The sequence below is a fragment of the Haliotis rufescens genome, unplaced genomic scaffold (genome assembly GCF_023055435.1).
Source record: "Haliotis rufescens isolate VD_foot unplaced genomic scaffold, xgHalRufe1.0.p SCAF_17, whole genome shotgun sequence".
NCBI lineage: Eukaryota > Metazoa > Mollusca > Gastropoda > Lepetellida > Haliotidae > Haliotis > Haliotis rufescens.
The window spans coordinates 13,604,318-13,624,541 of record NW_025963857.1 but is presented as its reverse complement, the minus strand read 5'-3'; the positions used below and the strand labels follow the sequence as shown (position 1 = coordinate 13,624,541).

The 20,224-nt window shown below is 42.7% G+C and overlaps 1 protein-coding gene across 1 annotated transcript in view; it reads left to right on the top strand.

Moving 5' to 3' along the window:
- Positions 1–1,659: 1,659 nt before the first annotated feature.
- Positions 1,660–20,224, top strand: part of LOC124140840 (protein-glutamine gamma-glutamyltransferase E-like) — a 27,104-nt gene continuing 8,539 nt past the window's right edge. The window contains exons 1-14 of the mRNA XM_048397594.1: positions 1,660–1,870; positions 2,212–2,367; positions 4,243–4,379; positions 5,558–5,827; positions 6,570–6,842; positions 7,858–7,976; positions 9,317–9,430; positions 9,587–9,761; positions 10,495–10,639; positions 12,459–12,580; positions 12,986–13,151; positions 15,948–16,054; positions 16,753–16,850; positions 17,178–17,379. Of these exons, the coding sequence (XP_048253551.1) occupies positions 2,351–2,367; positions 4,243–4,379; positions 5,558–5,827; positions 6,570–6,842; positions 7,858–7,976; positions 9,317–9,430; positions 9,587–9,761; positions 10,495–10,639; positions 12,459–12,580; positions 12,986–13,151; positions 15,948–16,054; positions 16,753–16,850; positions 17,178–17,379 (1,945 nt within the window). The 5' untranslated portion in view covers positions 1,660–1,870; positions 2,212–2,350. The remainder of the gene's footprint in view (positions 1,871–2,211; positions 2,368–4,242; positions 4,380–5,557; positions 5,828–6,569; positions 6,843–7,857; positions 7,977–9,316; positions 9,431–9,586; positions 9,762–10,494; positions 10,640–12,458; positions 12,581–12,985; positions 13,152–15,947; positions 16,055–16,752; positions 16,851–17,177; positions 17,380–20,224) is intronic.

Genomic DNA, 20,224 nt, shown 5'->3' with positions numbered 1-20,224 from the left:
TAACTGCTTTACGTTAGTATACCCATTGTCGCATACATTTAACTGTAGTATACTAGTTATTTACCTGTTGCATGGGTGTTATCTGGATGTTGTAGAGTTGTGGTATAACTGTAGTATACTAGTTATTTACCTGTTGCATGGATGTTATCTGGATGTTGTAGAGTTGTGGTATAACTGTAGTATACTTGGTATTTACCTGTTGCATGGATGTTATCTGGATGTTGTAGAGTTGTGGTATAACTGTAGTATACTAGTTATTTACCTGTTGCATGGATGTTATCTGGATGTTGTAGAGTTGTGGTATAACTGTAGTATACTACTCTAGTTATTTACCTGTTGCATGGATGTTATCTAGATGATGTAGAGTTGTGGTATAACTGTAGTATACTACTCTAGTTATTTACCTGTTGCATGGATGTTATCTAGATGTTGTAGAGTTGTGGTATAACTGTAGTAGAGAACATTGGCTGTTCTAATTATAAGGCTACAACTTTGAGAACCATGAACACAGGCTCAGTATAGATTTTTGATTGGTGATAACCTAATCTATTTACTGACACCTCAGGTCACGGACGGTGTTTCGAGGAGGTAAAATCTACCTCTTAGCAATTATATACTGAAAAAAGAACTAAGGGATCATGAATATTGTTTCGGATATTTGTACGAAATATTGTGTTCTTTACAATAAATCACATATCCCAAAAAATAGTCATGATCTCTAACTTGTTCAGTGTATATTGCCACCTTCATTGAGTAATAGAGCATTCAAAACGTGCACAAATTATTGGGACACAAAAGTGGCTTTACGCTTGTTTGTTTGTTGTTTAACGCTGCGCTCTGCAATATTAAAGCTGTATGACGGCGGTCTGTAAATAATCAAATATGAACCAAGTGAGGTGAGGTGAAATTGGGTTTTAACGTCGCGTCCAAGATTATTGCACTTATATAGCGACGTGCATGCACGTGTGTGTCTGTGGCTGCTTGTACTAGTCCGGACTGATGCCGATTTATAGTGCTAGCTCACTGAGATACCATGCCGCAGTTTAACATGAATACCCCACTCAGACACAGTATACTGACTCCGAGCCGACCAGTCCTTGTTTTAGCCCCTTAATGTCGAGCGCCAGACAGGGTAACAACAAGTACCATCTTTTAACGTCTTTTGGTATGACGCGGCCGGGGATCGAACCCCGGACCTTCCGCTCTGCGGGCGGACGCTCTACCACAAGACCACGGAGGCGGCTATGAACCAAGTAATCCAGTGATTGATATCATGAGCATTGCTCCACGCAACTGGGATACGATAACATGCATTTACCAAGTCAACGAGCCTGACCACCCGATCCTGTTAGTCGTCTCTTACGACAAGCATGGGTAGCTGAAGATCTATCCTAACCCGGATCTTCAGGGTTGTAGCTAACGACTTTCACTCACCCCGCCCACCACTCCTTGCATATCTCGCAAAATTGTAAGTACATGACGTGATTATGTCATTCTGACCTACGTGATAATAATAATAATAATAACCTTAGCTTAGCAGCACCATTGAATTAGAGACGATACCGAATCAATCTGGCAGCCGGTGCATGTGTTGTGCAATGAAATGACCTAGTATGCTACAATGCTGACTGCATACTCCCTACAAGTGAATGCACACCACACAAAGCAATCCAGTCCAACAGCGACACCAACGCTCAGTTCAATAGCTGATTCTCCCCTTTGAACCAGGACGCGATTTGAAGTGGACGAAGGGATACATGTAACAGAGTTTCCTTATGGGATACCAACTCTTATACGTGACACAAACAAGGGAAGAAGATAGTTGTGTGTGCTGCTTAATCAATAGGACACTACACAGCTGGCAAGCTTGGTGAGTACAAACAGTGTGACATAGCAGAGAGAGCTAAGGTAATGTATAACGAATGTAATACATGGTCAAAGACGAGGTAAATGTAGTTTAAAAAAACTTCAGAAACATTTGAGTTAGCTGTTGTCTCACCTCTGATTATCTGTTGGGTGTTGTTGGGTGACTACACTGTTAAGACAACTTGCCTACACTCATAGATCCTGGTGTGTTTCTGCTTTAGGTAGGTTTACAAACCTACTGCCACCTTTTCCTATTGTATTGTAGGTATCTTCCTATGTCATAACGTTGAACGTTTGTCCACATGGGTCACACTGACATCTCTTCTGACCATCTCTCGGTTGCAGCTGAAGCTTGCCGCATCGTTCTGACGTCTCATACGTGAAGTGTAGATTTGACGGCCACATCGACTGATCACCAAGAGCAACGCGGAAGCTAGCAACTGCAACGTGCACCGATAGCAACGTGCAACTTTAATTTGCGAAGATGTTCCCGAGAAGACGGTGAGAGGGAGAGGGGGTGGCGTGGGTATGATTTGGGGATTCATACTTTCTGAATACAGCTGAACTTTTCGTTGTATGATAAAATTAATGAACTACAATAACAGCTCAAACTCTGCTTCGATGAAAATACGCTCCGATCTGTTGTGAATATGTTCCTGTTTGAATATAAGGAAGTTTGAATAATGTTTGGATGTTTATCAAATCTATTCATGGCAGCCTGCATGGCATGTGATATGATTCATACTCTAAGCTGAGCGCCGATAACAACATACGTAAATAAGCGGTTATCTTGCAATAATGCATGCACGGTAAACCATTTCGAGTGCAAACACATTTCTGTACATTTGTTTCGAGCAAGGAATACAAAACTCATAGTGACGCGTCATATAAAAGTCTGAGTCTTGTATTCATTGTTTGGGGGTGAGGTGCAGTGAGGTTTTGTGAAGATTCGGGGTAGAATAGGTCTTACGCAACCCATGCTTGCCGTAAATGGCGACTATGCTTGTCGTAAGAGGTGACTAACGGGATCGGGTGGTCAGGCTCGCTGACTTGGTAAATGCATGTTATAAATTATTGTGTCCCAATAATATCAATCACTGGATTGTCTGGTCCAGACTCGATTATTTACAGACCGCCGTCATATAGCTGGAATATTGCTGAGTGCGTCTCTAAACAACAAACGAATAAAACAAACAGTGGGGTTTAACGTCGCGTTCAAGATTATTGCATTTATGTAGCGACGTGCACGTTAGAGTGTATGAGTGTGTGAACGTGGTGCTTTTACCGACCAATGCCGGTCTTATTGTGTTAACCCACTGAGACACCATGCCGCAGTTTAACAACGGATACTAACTCCGAGTTGACCAGTCCGAGTTTTATCCCCTTAATGAGCGCCAGGCAGAGTAGCAACAAGTACCATTTTTCCATGTAAGCTTTAGACATTTCTGTCACTATTCCAAGAGAAATATTTTAGACATCCCCCTGGTCGATGGAACATTGATGAGAAAAGTTTGGAACAATCCTTGTGATGCTCATGACGGCAATCCCCCGGTGAAGACCCTGATAACAATTGTCTTCAGCAACCCATGCTTGTCGTAAGAGGCGACTAAGGGGGTAGGGTGGTCATACGGGTGACTTGGTTCATGCATAGTTGCATAGTTCGATGCTCATGGTGTTAATCACTGGATTGTCTGATCCACACTTGATTATTCACAGAACGCAATCATATAGCTGGAATATTGCTGAGTGCGGCGTTTAACAATAATCATGAGGAAATCGGAGAACGTTCCCTGGAATGCCAGTGCATGTGCTGTTTGGAAACTACTGGGAACATTTATGGGGACAAAGCCTGGGACATTAAAGAGAAGATTAATAGGGATATTAGTTGATAATTACTTGTCAACATGGGCGTATTGCGGGCGCATTGCTGGGACATCCCAAAAGTCATTCCTTGGGACAATCTTGGTGACAGTTCTGATCACATTGCTGTGTAGACAGTGCTATGCATGTTGCTAGGGATACTAATATATCTAGGGGCGTTACTAGGGACGGTCCTTTTGACAGTCCAAACATTGCAATCGTTGTCGGGACAATTACTGGGAATGTTTTGTGATATTACTTCTTGTCGGTACTTATTATTGAGATCAGTGACGATCCAGGTTAAGGAAGAATTGATTTTCAGCAGCCATGCTCATCGTAAGAGGCGACTGACTTGGTTGATGCATGTCATCGTATTCCAATTGCGTGGATCGATGCTCATGATGTCGATCACTGGATTATCTGGTACAAACTCGAGTATTTTCAGACTGTCGTCAAGTGGCTAGGTCCGGGGTTAAGCTAAAAAAACAAAGTTACTTTTGAACACTAATGTTTCAGATGTTACTGCAGCAACCCGTACGCCCGTTATGTCTACGGCAGAAGTCGTCCCAACTCCTGGCTGAGAGATGCCCCTTGGGTGCGAAATGCCTTCCCCGGGAGCACAAGCCTATTTCCAACCGCCACCCCGAAACCAGGTAAAAATACCGTTATTTTCGCTTTGCTTTGCCACCCGCGTGGGTGATGATGTTGGTGTGGATGTTGGTACGGATTTTGGTGTGGATGTAGATGTAGATGTGGAAGATAGTGTAGGTGTGGGTTGGTATTGATGTGGTTGTGGGTCAGGAAGTGGGTGTGGAGATACCATGGTCGTCGGCGTGTGGAGGTGGTTGTGGATGTGGGTGTGGGTGTGGGTGTGGGTGTGGGTGTGGGCGTGGGCGTGGGCGTGGGTGTGAGTGTGGTGTGGGTGTGGGTGTGGGTGTGGGTGTGGGTGTGAGTGTGGGTGTGTGTGTGTGTGTGTGTGGGTGTGGGTGTGGTGTGGGTGTGGGTATGGGTATGGGTATGGGTGTGGGTGTGGGTGTGGGTATGGGTGTGGGTGTGGGTGTGGGTGTGGGTGTGGGTGTGGGTGTGAGTGTGGGTGTGGGTGTGGGTGTGGGTATGGGTGTTGGTGTGGTGTGGGTGTGGGTGTGGGTATGGGTGTGGGTGTGGGTGTGGGTATGGGTGTGGGTGTGGGTGTGGGTGTGGGTGTGGGTGTGGGTGATGGCACGGTTGTGAGCGTTGGCATAGGTGTGGAGGTTGGTGTGGGTGTGGATGTGGGTGTAGATGTGGTTGTGGGTCAGGATGCGGGTGTGGTGATGCCATAGACGTGGAGGGTGGCATGGGTGTTTGTTGTTGTTGTTGTGGGTGATGGCTTGATTTTGGGCGTTGGTATGGGTATGTATGTGGATGTGGATGTGGATGTTGGTGGGGATGTGGATTTGGATGTAGATGTGGATGTTGGTGCGGGTGTGGATGTTAGTGTGAGCACGGGTTAGTGGGGATGCGGTTATTGGTTAGGATGTGAGTTTGGGTGATTTCATGGTTGTGAGCGTTGCATTGGGCGTGGAGGTGGGTGCGGATTTTGTTGTTGGTGTAGGCGTGGGTATTGGTTGGGATATTGGTAAGGGTGACTGTGTGGTTGTGTATACGGAGGTGCCATGTATGAACGAGGGTGAGGGAGTAAATAAAATTCCAGGTGTAATGTTGTCGTGGACGAGTGGTGGCTTGATTGTCCTACTGTGCACATTTCTATCTTAGAAATCAAATTTATGCACACCTGACACACTCAGTACGGTGTGTGGTATGCGTTAATGGTATGGTTGCCGACATGTTGTAGAGACTACCAAGCCCAAAGCAGAAATACCACCTGTTCCTAAGACTGAGTTAGCAACAAAACTCCATGTCACCGGGGTCGACTTGCACATTGCCGACAACACCAAGACCCACAACACCGACATGTACGAGTGTACACAAGACCGAGTCAGTGGGGACACCAAGAAGAAGGCGCGGCTGGTCCTACGTAGAGGTCAAGAGTTCACGATGACCATCCAATTTGACAGAGCGTATGACATCAAGAAAAATGACATCACATTTGACTTTTCTCTTGGTAGGTAGCATATACAATTACCAGGTAATTACCGACAATCCTTTGGAATATTCGAAAATAAAAACAAGCATAAAACTGTCAAATGAAAGCCTTCGAAACAATGAGCTTCAAGGTGGGTGAGTGAGTGAGTTAGGTTTTACTCCGCCTTTAGCAATATTCCAGCAATATCAACGCAGGGTTTCACGCATAGATAGTGAGTGAGTGAGTGAGTTGGGTTTAACGCCGCTTTTAACAGTATTCCAGTTATATCACGGCGTGTCAGCTTAATGTGGGAGGAAAGCCCGAAGTGATGCAGGTCTCAGACATTTACCACTTCGGTGACACCCACAAGCACGGGTATGGTGCTGACAAACCTAGAAACATAATCGGGGCGAACCGGGATTCGAACCCACAATCAGAGGTTTCTGGCGTGCCCAAGGGACGCAACTCTGCACAGCGAATCGCGGCGCCTTAGACGACTTGGCCACCCGTGCCCCCGTTTCACGCATAGAACCTATGTACTGAATCAAACCCCTTAATACAAGGCTACCAAACCGTCTCAAAGGTCAACAGACATCAAATGATCCTTTTCGAGACGTGTACATAGTGACTCTGTACTTAAAAGGACCTTAACGTAGACATACAATAGTCATACCGCTAAGAAAGGTTTGTTTTTGGAGGAGGGGGGTTCTCACGAAGGGGGTAATGTTATAGATGAATCACAACGGAGCAGGATTGCAGTTGCTGCATTGTGTTACTACAGGAGGTGAAGATGAGGATAAGCAGAAGGTCATCAAGTCCTTCAGACTGGAGGAATCTGGAGCTGCCCCCTACAAACCCCGGAAGTGGGGAGCGAACCTGGTGAAGAAGAAGGAAAAGTCTCTCACAGTGTCAGTATTCATCCCCGCGTCATCATCCGTGGGGGAGTGGGAGCTGAGTGTCAGTACTGTCGTGGACGTCAAGGACGGCGAAGACATCGTCTGGAAGTACAACCACGACGAAGAGGTCATCGTTCTCTTCAACCCCTGGTGTAAAGGTATGTGCATAAAAGCGACAAATCGTTTCTATCATCATACGATCATCAGCCGTTTCCATCATCGTACGATCAAGCATGTATCTAAAAGTGATGATACCAGGTGTTCGCGAAAATGGTGATAGTATCGTCATCCCTGATAGCACCGGTCACAAACTCATGCAAAGGCAAGTCAAGTGTTCACCCGAACAAACACGGGAACATAGGGAATCGGACATCAGTTTGGTCAATATATTCGTCAAAGGTGTCAACCACTTTTGAGCAAGAGGCATATAACGGTCTTGAACCCCTGATGTAGAAGTATGTGATACGAATCTGTAATCCCTCGCCAGAAGGTATGTGAAACAAGCTTCAACTACTGGCATAGAAGCATTTGTGAAACAAATCCTTCAACCTTGTTTTGAGGTTGAACAACATTCAATCCTCCGTGTCAAGGTACATGTGTAGGAACATACATATGAAACACGCCTTAACCCCCCAAAAAGAGAATTTGCTTAACAATTACGTTTCTGGTCAAACGATCAATATGCCGAAATATAATGGCACAGGCACCAGTTAAATATACGGCTTGTGCGGTTCTCTACTATTTAATTCTAGTTTTCCGGTTTTAAATGATGGCGAATGAAAACAAACATAATGTTATAGGTTTGGGGTGTTTCAGCGACAATTTTCACCCTTGCAACGTTTTGATAACGTTTGTATTTGTTGGTCAAATTCAATTTTCAAGTTTATACTTTCTTTTGCCCTGTAGTTAAGCAATCCGAAAACGCAACAGCAGAAATGCGAATTGCAATCATCCGTTGGCTAAATACATTTTTAACGAATCGCATACAGAATGTTCGTGAAGACTTTTCAAGTGTGTGTTATTTTTTGCCCACCAATATATTTATACGGGTATACAAGTCGTCCTGATTACTGAACGAGATTTAACCTTTGTGAGCGAATCTTCATCTACTGAGGCAAAGATATGCATACCGTACTGAAGACACTGAAACTAACATTACCACTGATGTTTCAGAGGACCTCGTTTACATGGCTGACAAAGACTGGCTCAAAGAGGCTGTACTGAATGACTCAGGGTGTGTCTATCTTGGCCTCTACAGTTGGATGGATTCCAGTCCTTGGTATTTTGGACAAGTGCGTTCAACCATATGTTTTTATGTTTATATTTCCAACTGGCACATTGAAGGAGATTATTTTTTTACATTTCTGCATTCAAACCACATGCTATGTAATTATACGTTGTTTGTTTGTTGATTAACTTCGCACTCAGCAATATTTCAGCTATTTGACGGCAGTCTGTAAAAAATCAAATATGGACCTGAAAATCCAGTGACTGATACCATGAGCCTGGATATTGGGATACGATGACATGCATCAACCAAGTCAGCTAGTCTGACCACCCGATCTGGTCTGTCGACTCTTTTGAGAAGCATGAGTTGCCGAAGACCAATTGTAACCCGGATCTTTTAGGGTACAAACCATATTCAATTAAATGTAATTATACGTAATGTACTGAAAACCAACACAGCTTTGATGGTGTAGCCCCGATGTAGAGCAGCACTATGTTATGTAATATTTGATTTTAATTGCATGAAATAAAAATAGATTTATCAAAACATTTTCAACAACAATAAAAATTTTTGTGAACCATTGAGCAGCATGAACAAATAACTTTCTAATACCATTAATTCGCCATATTTATTATATAAGTTTTCATTCAATGTAGTTTTATAAGGTGATATACATTATTTTGTAAAAAAATGGATGATTTGGAAAGAAGATAGATTATGAGAATTCATGACATTTGACCTCAGTTTATCTATTTAAATTGTTGGTTTGGCGGCCCATCTAACTTCTAAAGCGTTTTTCTCAAGATATTTATAGCTGAGGTTTTATTCATGTTGAAATCTTACAGTCTTGTTGGGACTCCGGCTATACTGGTTGTCGTGTGAGGCGACACAATGAATCGGCTGGTCAAGCTCGGTGACTTGGTTCATTGCGTGTTATGGGGCACGGGTGGCCAAGTCGTCTAAGGCGCCGCGATTCCCTGTGCAGAGTTGCATCCCTTGGACACGCCAGAAACCTATGATTGTGGGTTCGAATCCCGGTTCGCCCCGATTATGTTTCTAGGTTTGTCAGCACCATACTCGTGCTCGTGGGTTTCACCGAAGTGGTAAACGTCTGAATCTTGCATCACTTCGGGCTTTCCTCCCACATAAAGCTGACACGCCGCGATATAACTGTAATACTGTTAAAAGCGGCGTTAAACCCAACTCACTCACTCACTCACTCATTGCGTGTTGTCCTACCCCGACGGCATGGATTGTTGCTCATAGTATTAATCACAGGATTGTCTGGTCTTGATTATTTACAGGCCGCCGTCGCATAGCTGGAATATTGTGCGGCGTTACACAAAAAAACAACAACAAAACAACAACAACAATTACTTCTTACAATAACCTTCTCGGTTTCAGTTTGAAGACCAAGTACTCGAGGCGTCTCTCCATCTACTGCGGAAAGCCTTCAAGTTTAATGCTTCGCCAGCCCTGGGAAGCATTGTGAGAGTCACACGTGCCCTCTCCAAGATTGTAAGTAATGTCTGAAAGCCAATGAACTAACACACCCTTTACTCGCGCACCTGCTCGCAATGAAGGATTGTTTACACACAAAGAGAACAATGTCCTCTTGCAGGGTTATCTGGTAGCGTGAGCTGAGCTTGCGCTTACATCTTCATTGTGTTGCAGGTGAACTCTATAGACGACGCCGGGGTGTTGGTGGGCAACTGGTCGGGTAACTATTTCGGTGGTACCTCACCCTCCACCTGGAGCGGGAGTGTGAAGATTCTCAAGCAGTACATGACAACAACCAAACCAGTGAAGTATGGGCAGTGCTGGGTGTACTCTTGTGTCCTCACTACAGGTAAAACAACTGTTTAAACACAGATGCTGTATATGAGTTACCCATTCACCAAAGTCATCTTATCGCTGCGACCGTCTTAACTCCCATGGTTTAACATAGCCTTAGATAACCGTAGCGCCACGACCGTTTTGTGTGACGGGGGATATTTTACGAATGGTTCAAAGCAGTGATTATCGGGAACTGTTGCTGACAGGAAATTTTCTTCAGAGAAGAAAGGACTTTTTCAGTAACGATGCTTCACTACAAAAGAATAGTAATGTTGTGAGGTGGCACAGTTTGGTCTCGGCATCATGGCATAACACAATAAAGCATCAAGTTGATAATGGGGCGTTTTCTTTAGACGGGTATTTTAGGGTGTTTTACTATGACAGCAAGATGATAAGAGATATTTTCTGTAGGGGGATTCTCGGCTTGTTTTACTGCAATAAAACAGCAAGATAATAATTATATATATATATATATATATATATATATATATATATATATATATATATATATAATAAAACAGTAAGGAGATAAGATCATTTTCAGTCGGGGATTCTATGGGTGTTTTACTACACTTAAACAGCATGATGATACGATCATTTTCAGTCAGGGATTCAAGGGGTGTTTTATTATAATAAAACAGCAAGGAGATAAGATCATTTTCAGTCGGGGATTTTATGGATGCGTCTCTACAATGGAACAACGTGTTTCATGTGTCTTGCCATTACCGATGAATGTCTACCTACAGTGTGTCGGGCGCTGGGCATCCCTTGTCGCAGTGTCACCAACTTTGAGTCGGCCCACAACACTGACAAGGAGCACCTGAGCTGTGACACGTACAACTACAAGTTGCCAAATGGAGAATTGGAAGAGGAAAGAATAGACTCCGTGTGGTAGGCATAATCGAGAATATGTACAAAGACGAAAGTTTGATCACATACTTCTTATTAATAACAGTGAGTAACGCTTTTAGTAATGTTCCAGCAATATCACAGCAGGGGACACCAGAAATGGGCTTCACACATTGTACCCATATCGGGAATCGAACCCGGGTCTTGATCGTGACGAGCGAACGCTTTAACCACTAGGCTACCCGACCGCCCCCTTATTAATAACATAACTTTAATAATGACAATGATCATATACATGTATATTGTCAAGGTTTAACATACTGGTCGTTATTCCAGCTGTGTTCACAACAAACTAACCTTCAAGAAAAACTAGGGTAGCATGTTTTGTATGTTTGTTTGTTGTTTAACGCCGCACTCAGCAATATGACGGCGGTCCGTAAAAAATCGAGTCAGGGCCAGACAATCCAGTGATAGACATCATGAGCATCGATCTACGCATTTGGGATACGATGACATGTATCAGCCATGTAAGCGAACCTCACCACCCGATCCCGTTAGTCGCCTCTTATGGCAAGCATGGGTTGCTGAAGACCTATTTTCTACCACGATTTTCACGGGTCGGGTAGAATGTAGACGTTTTAACACTGAGTGGAGTACAAGAAGTCGAACTTTCGAAATAATTTGTGCATAGAACACAAACAATAAACCTCAGAAATTACATTTGAAGTTTAGTATTCGCCTTTTGCTTTTAAATGTGTGGAAATCATATTGGGTCCAACCAAAAACCACTGCACGCTTAATTCTCAAAGACAAAGATATTTGATATCTGAAGGAAGAATATGATAACGGTTAGTTTTGCTTTCTTTATCCTTATAGGGGGTGGCCCTAAGGGACCGCAATTTGCTATGCAGAGTTGCGTCCCTTGGGCACGCCAACAGAAACCTATGATTGTGGGTTCGAATCCCGGTTTGCCCCGATTATGTTTCTAGGTTTGTCCGCACCATACCCGTGTTCGTTGGTTTAACCGAAGTGGTTAACGTCTTAGACTTGCAACACTTTGGGTTTACCTCCAACCATTAAGCTGACACTCCGTGATATAGCTGAAATACTGTTCTTAACGGCGTTAAACCAAACACACTCACTCACTCATGATCTTCTCATATCTGTCCTCGCAGGTACTAATGTGAGTTGTAAGAATTAACTTCAGTATTTGCGATTCGCTGTGCAGAGTTACGTCCCCTAGACACGCCAGAAACCTATGATTGTGGGTTCGAATCCCGGTTCACCCCGATTATGTTTCTAGGTTTGTCAGCACCATACCCGTGCTCGTGGGTTTAACCGAAGGGGTTAACGTCTGAGACCTGCATCACTTCGGACTTCCCTCCCACATTAAGCTGGCACGCCGCGATATAACTGGAATAATGTTAAAAGCGGCGTTAAACCCAACTCACTCACTCACTTCAATATTTTGTGCCTTTATGGATTCATAAACGTAAAAACGATGTGTGTACTGTGAATCTGTGTATACGTCAACAATAATAACTTCACAAACTGCTTATATAATCTTTAACACAAAAACATTGTAGACAACGATGTGAAATCAGTGCCGTCCTTCAGCGTAATAATGCAACACAAGCTCCGCCCACTATTATCAGCCAATCAGGAAACAGTAGTCCGTCAGTGGGCGTGGCCTAAAATTAACGCATAAATTTGTTCATGGTTCATAGCCAATCAAATGCCACAGAATTACTTGCAATATATTTATCATATAATGATCGGCACTGTGGTCGGAATACTGCTTGGCCCTGGTCTTTTCGTACAATGATTGATGATATGGGAGGAACCAAACCTGTTATTCCAGGAATTTCCATGTGTGGAACGAGGCGTGGATGAGTCGGCCGGACCTGACGGACAGCGAGGGGGGAGGTTTAGTGTACGACGGCTGGCAGGTCATAGACGCCACCCCCCAGGAGGAAAGTGACGGTGGGTGCATCTCTGTGCTGTGGCCATGGCGACATGAAGAGTCCGTCTCATTAATTAATATTCGGGGCCCGACAGGGATTTTTGTTAGAGACAGGATATGTTTTCGGCCGCTGAATAAACAAGTAACATGTTTACATATCTAAGTAATGTAGTATACTATACATATAGATAGTACAGTAAAGAGAAGATCATCGTATTGTCATTTGCAATGTCTTAACGGTAGGAAAACAAAGAACAGATAATGACACAAAAGTCAATCCTGTTGAAATATTCAAAAAGCCTTTGAAATAAAAATGCAACGTCAATAACCTGATGTACCGGCACTCCACTTGTTTCGAAGTAAATATTATTTAGGTACGCCGGACATTGACTGAACATGAAAGTGATCGATTCTACCCTCCCCAGGCTCGTATCAGTGCGGGCCTTGCCCCGTCATCGCAGTGAAGGAGGGTCACGTCAATGTCGGTCTCGACACCGCATTCGTCTTCGCCGAGGTGAACGGGGACAAAGTTGAGTGGCTGGTGGACCCGAAGAAAAAAATCTTCATACAACTGTCCAGGGACAGAAACGCGTACGTAAAATAGGGTCTTGACCTGGGTCATCTTCAGATTAATGTGGCTCGCAGATGGAGGCATGGTGTGTTATAACGGGATAATTAATGAATACTGCGGCAAGTGTTTCAATACCCTTTAATGGCTATACCATGTAACATGATACCTTTCAGTTTTGGCTTAGGTATAAATACCCGTTAGGCTATACCATGTTACATGATACCTTTCAGTTTGGGCTTGGGTATCAATACCCTTTAGGCCATACCATGTAGCATGACACCTTCCAGTTTGGTCTTTGATATCAATATTACCTTCCAGTGATGGCATGTGTATCAATACCCTTCAGGATATACCATGTAACATATTACCTTCCGGTGACGGCAAGTTTATCAATACCCTATAGGCTATACCATGTAACATATTACCTTCCAGTGATGGCAAGTGTATCGATTCCCGTAAGGTTATACCATGTAGCATATTACATTCCAATGATGGCAAGTGTATCAGTAAACTTTAGGCTATACCATGTAACATGGTATCTTTCAGTGATGGCAAGTGTATCACTACTATTTATGCTATACCATGTAACGTATTACCTTCCAGTGATGGCAAGTATATCAATACCCTATTGGCTATACTATGTAACATATTACCTTCCAGTGATGGCAACTGTATCAATTCCCTTTAGGCTATACCATGTAACATATTACCTTCCAGCGATGGCAAGTGTATAAATACTCGTTGGGCTATACCATGTAACATGATACCTTCCAGTTATGGCAAGTGTATCAATACCCTTTAGGCTCTACCATGATACCTTCCAGTTTGGGCTTGGATATCAATACCCTTTAGGCTATAGCATGTAACATGATACCTTTCAGTTTGGGCTTGGATATCAATACCCTTTAGGCTATAGCATGTAACATGATACCTTCCAGTTTGGGCTTGGATATCAATACCCTTTAGGCTATAGCATGTAACATGATACCTTTCAGTTTGGGCTAGGATATTAATACCCTTTAGGCTATAGCATGTAACATGATACCTTTCAGTTTGGGATTGGGTATCAATACCCTTTAGGCTATAGCATGTAACATGATACCTTTCAGTTTGGGCTTGGATATCAATATCCTTTAGGCTATAGCATGTAACATGATACCTTCCAGTTTGGGCTTGGGTATCAATACTCTTTAGGCTATAGCATGTAACATGATACCTTCCAGTTTGGGCTTGGATATCAATACTTTTTAGGCTATAGTATGTAACATGATACCTTTCAGTTTGGGCTAGGATATCAATACCCTTTAGGCTATAGCATGTAACATAATACCTTTCAGTTTGGGCTTGGGTATCAATACTCTTTAGGCTATAGCATGTAACATGATACCTTTCAGTTTGGGCTAGGATATTAATACCCTTTAGGCTATAGCATGTAACATGATACCTTTCAGTTTGGGCTTAGGTATAAATACCCTTTAGGCTATAGCATGTAACATGATACCTTTCAGTTTGGGCTTGGGTATCAATACCCTTTAGGCTATAGCATGTAACATGATACCTTCCAGTTTGGGCTTGGATATCAAATCCCTTAAGGCTATAGCATGTAACATAATACCTTTCAATTTGGGCTTGGATATCAATACCCTTTAGGCTATAGCATGTAACATGATACCTTCCAGTTTGGGCTTGGATATCAAATCCCTTTAGGCTATAGCATGTAACATAATACCTTTCAATTTGGGCTTGGATATCAATACTCTTTAGGCTATAGCATGTAACATGATACCTTTCAGTTTGGGCTTGGATATCAATACCCTTTAGGCTATAGCATGTAACATGATACCTTTCAGTGTTGGCGGGGAGGGACAGGGGTGGCCCAGTCGTCCAGAGCGCTGCAATTCGCTGTGCAGAGTTGCGTCCCCTTGGGCACGCTAAAACAGGATTGACGGTTCCGAATCCCGGGTTGCTCAGGTTATGTTTCTAGGTTTATCAGCACCATACTCGTGCTCGTGGGTTTCACCAAAGTGGTAAACGTCTGAAACCTGCATCACTTCTGACGTTCCTTCCACATTAAGCTGACAAGCGGCGTTTAACCCAACTCACTCACTCACTAACTCACTCCCTCACTCAATTGTTGGCAAGTATATTAGTACCAATGAGGCTATATCACCTAGCACGATACCTTCCAGCGTTGGCAAGCATATCAGTACCAATGAGGCTATATCACCTAACACGATACCTTCCAGTGTTGGCAAGTATATCAGTACCAATGATGCCATATCACCTAACACGATACCTTCCAGTGTTGGCAAGTATATCAGTACCAATGATGCCATATCACCTAACACGACACCTTCCAGTGTTGGCAAGTATATCAGTACCAATGAGGCTATATCACCTAACACGATACCTTCCAGTGTTGGCAAGTATATCAGTACCAATGAGGCTATATCACCTAACACGACACCTTCCAGTGTTGGCAAGTATATCAGTACCAATGAGGCTATATCACCTAACACGATACCTTCCAGTGTTGGCAAGTATATCAGTACCAATGAGGCTATATCACCTAACACGATACCTTCTAGTGTTGGCAAGTATATCAGTACCAATGAGGCTATATCACCTAACACGATACCTTCCAGTGTTGGCAAGTATATCAGTACCAATGAGGCTATATCACGTAACAAGATACCTTCCAGTGTTGGCAAATATATCAGTACCAATGAGGCTATATCACGTAACACGATACCTTCCAGTGTTGGCAAATATATCAGTACCAATGAGGTTATATCACCTAACACGATACCTTCCAGTATTGGCAAGTGCATCAGTACCCATGCGCCGACCGGCGAGCCGTACAAGAAGGACGAAGACGACACAGAAAGACTTGACATCACGAGAGAGTACAAGTATGAGGAAGGTACGTCAGACTTTGATCGATATAGATGTATAACTGTAAAGTGTCAGCATATAAATATCGATATACAACATTGTTATATAGGAAGATGGGTAGGAATAGTAGTATGACGCTATAAACATTATATACAGAGAAAACTGATGCGGACAACAGTTGATACAGGTTTCCTAAAAGCGGTTACAAGTATCCTTAGAGTCAGTACAAGTATACTAAGAGTTATTGAGTGAGTGAGTAAGTGAGTTGGGATTAACGCCACTTTTGACAGTATTCCAGTTATATCACCGCGTGTCAGCTTAATGTGGGAGGAACGCCCGAAGTGATGCAGGTCCTAGACGTTTACCATTTCGGTGAAACCCACGAGCACGGGTATGGTGCTGACAAACTTAGAAACATAATCCGGGGTCATAGGTTTCTGGCGTGCCCAAGGGACGCACAGCGAATCACGGCGCCTTAGACGACTGGGCCCCATGTGTCCCCACTAAGAGTTAGTACAAGTATACTAAGACTGAGTAAAACTATACTAAGAGTTAGTACAAGTATACTAAGATTGAGTACCACTGTACTAAGAGTTAATTTACGTATACTAAGAGTGAGTACAACTATAATAAGAGGTAGTACAAATATCCTAAGAGAGAGTACAAGTATGCAGTTATCAGCTATAGGTTGAACTGAGAGATATCTTGCTATGGAACTAATTCCAGGTTCCAAAGAAGAGCGTGCCGCGTTCCGACGGGCGGAGCGGACGTTTAGGTTGGCCAACTTTGATGGAGAAGAAGGGGAGGAGCCAACACCAGTGGAGGTAAGGATGGGCGGGAACACCACCAGTAGAGGTAAGGATGGAGGGGAACACCGCCAGTAGAGGTAATGATGGAGGGGAACACCGCCAGGAGGTAAGGATGGAGGGGAACACCACCAGTAGGGGTAAGGATGGAAGGGAACACCACCAGTAAGGGTAAGGATGGAGGGGAACACCACCAGTAGAGGTAAGGATGAAGGGGAACACCACCAGTAGAGGTAAGGATGAAGGGGAACACCACCAGTAGAGGTAAGGATGGAGGGGAACCCCAAATATTTACGAATGTTTCAGAATATAATAAGAATTATGTGATTCCGTTGATTTTTATAGGCTGTTGAACTAACACTTGAAGAGATAGACGGGGTGTACTTGGGTTCCGAGTTTGACTTTAAGTCGACTGTGAGGAACACCGGCGACTTGGCTCGCACAGTCACCATCTCCCTGAAGGCAACTAATACTGACTACACCGGCAAAACGTTGGCGACTGTAGCTGAGAAGAAGATTGCCGACCTCGTCATGAACGTGGGAGATGGTAAGGACTATTACCTTGATGTTTAGTGCAGTTTATTTAAGTTATACGAAAGCTTAAATGGTGCCTCTTTGGTATAAAATCGAATTTCGATTATTTTAATTGCGATTATTTTCTCGTATTTCTTATTAGTGTATATCGAGAAAAATAATCAAAGTTATGAAAGAAAAAAGAGATTTTGTTTCGAAGATACAAAAATAATTTACATTTCAACAAAATAATCGAAATACAGCAAAAAAATGAAATATCGAATTTGTAAATATGATTAATAAAAAAAACAATTCGAATTTCCAAATAAATAAATAATTGAAATAACATGAAAATAATGGAAATTATGAAAAAAATAAAGAATTTTCCCCAAACTCCGATATTTAAATTAAGTGTTTTGATTATTCGAAATAACGAGAAAATATGCGAATTTCGAAAATAAATAAATAATTGAAATAACGAGACAAATACACAAAAACACGATTTAAAAAAATAAAATATACTAACAAAGTGGCACCAGTGAGCTTTTGCAAAGTTGTGTATCAAACATGAACATACTTCGAAGGCCTGCTGAGTTCAGGTACTGAGCGCCGCTGTTCCCTGAAACGTTTTTAAGTAGTTTGTGAATACAATGGTGAATTGGGTAGTGGATGCAGACACTTTAGAAGCTGAGTGTACAATATTATCGTTATTTTTTATTATTATCTACAGATTAAAATTTAAAAAATGCAGCAAAAAGGGTTAGGGTGATCCTGACACAGTCAGGCTTGTAAGGCTCATCATTAGCTCAGGGCCTTTGCCCCCTCTACACGCAGCCCAGACAGCGAATGGGACTTCTCCCAGGAAGCAATGCCTAGTCAAACCCACCCAGAACATTTTGGAGAATGTGAAGACTCCCCAAAACTGCAGCCTTCTGCATAACCCAGATTTCAGAAGGGATGGTGGTAGCAAACCCCGGTACTCTCCCAATGTCAGTCAACAGATTGGGAGGTACCAAACCTAAGTCACCAAGAACATTGGGGAATCGGACAACTTGGTACTTGGGATGCAAGCGTGACATTTCGAAAGCGTGGTCCGCGTGTCAATCTCATTAGTGTCAAACGGGACACAAAATTCAATAATATAAATAGTTACATTGGATTTTTCAAAAAGGACAAGATTGTTGACCTGGATATGTCTGATGTGACCTCTTTGTCAAAACCACAAGCACCGCGAAGACAATTGGCATTGGCAATAAGGTCAAGGTCATCCATGGAAAGGAGGTGAGTAAGGGGTGTTGAGGATCTGTGCTTAGGAGGTCCAGGATGATAACCTTCCTCTTTGCGGAGCCAAAAGCTTAAAGGATTTAGTGACAAACAGAAAAGCAAATTACTTATATAATTGCCCTGAAGAATCCCCCTTCTAATTGAAATGGGTTCGAAGTCACCACCTGCCCCTGCAAATACATCTCAAGTTGAGTTGACCAGCAAGTCATTGAAGACTTGAGTGGTCGCTCAAGGTGGTCAATGCATTCTAGTGACTTCAAAATCCATTTGTGAGGTACAGAATCATACGTTTTTCTGTTGTCGATCAAACACATTGAGAGTTGATAAGTTTTACCCTCTTCAAGGATCCTTTTCTGAACTAGCAACACCAGCATCCCTTTCTTGCTCCTTTCTGCTCCATGTAAATAATGTCATTGGAAGCGCAGAATGATAACACAAAGTCTTGTTTGTTTGTTGTATAACGCTGAACCCAGCAATACACAAGATCTGTGAGACACCCTGTGAATATTTTTTCCTGTGTATTTAGACAAGTAAAAGGGCGGAAGTTTTGGGGATCAATCAAGTCACCTTAATGAAGGAGAAGTATTGTTCGGCCTTTGCACAACCAAGGCGGAACATCCCCTGTATCCACAAGAAAATTTAAACGGTGAAGTAATGCTGTTTGGACACAAGGAAACGATTTCCAAAACCGGTTTCGAATACATTCAGGCCCTGGCGCTGTATTAGATTTGGACTTTTCAGTTACCCTTTTCAGGCAATGAGGTGTAATGAAACACAACAATGGTGACTTTATTTAGTGATGTACATTATCCATGTAATCTGCTTCCCATGGTTCCTCGAGGTTGCAGTTGCCGTGTCCTTGGACTCCTTGGTGGGTCTTTTCTCTTCACCGCCATCGGTTGCGTGTAATTGCCTGTAAAATTGTTTTTCATTAGATTTAAACAGTTTATTTTGTTTAATGAAATTAATTTTCTTGTCCCACTTTCTTTTTCTTTCTGTCCAAACCTTTAACTTTGTCTTCAGAGAATCAATAACTTGATATAGAATTGTCACTTTTGTTGTCTTGTATTTTGTTGTTATCCTTTTCCAAATTGATTCCCCTGAGGAACGTAATTTCAAACAAAGTTCTATCCAGGATAGATCTTTCCTTGTTTCATTTAGTTTTATCTGGAATCGGTTTTTCTTTTGATGTTTTTGTTTATTAGCCTTTTATGGTTCATTGTCTTTGGAAACTGTATGGAGTTCTTCCAGTGTTCGAGCAGCAAAGAACAGTCCGCATTGAAAGTGACAGAAATAATGTCATTTAATTTAAAAAGTTGATTCTGTGGAAATGATTGGCTGAATTGTTATATTGGCCTCCGTTTCTCAATCGGTGAATCACAGATTTGATTATATAATGACGTGAACAAAATATACAAGGGATCATCAGAAAGATCATCGACAGAAGAAAGTTCGGAAGAGGGGGAAAACTCAAAATCTTCGAGGCCAACATCAAAGGATTTCATTTTGTGACCCCATGAGTGGGTCATAAGTGACAACTGCATCAGTTAATTTAGGGAGAACAGTGCGCACGTCCATTTGTAATTACCGGCCTT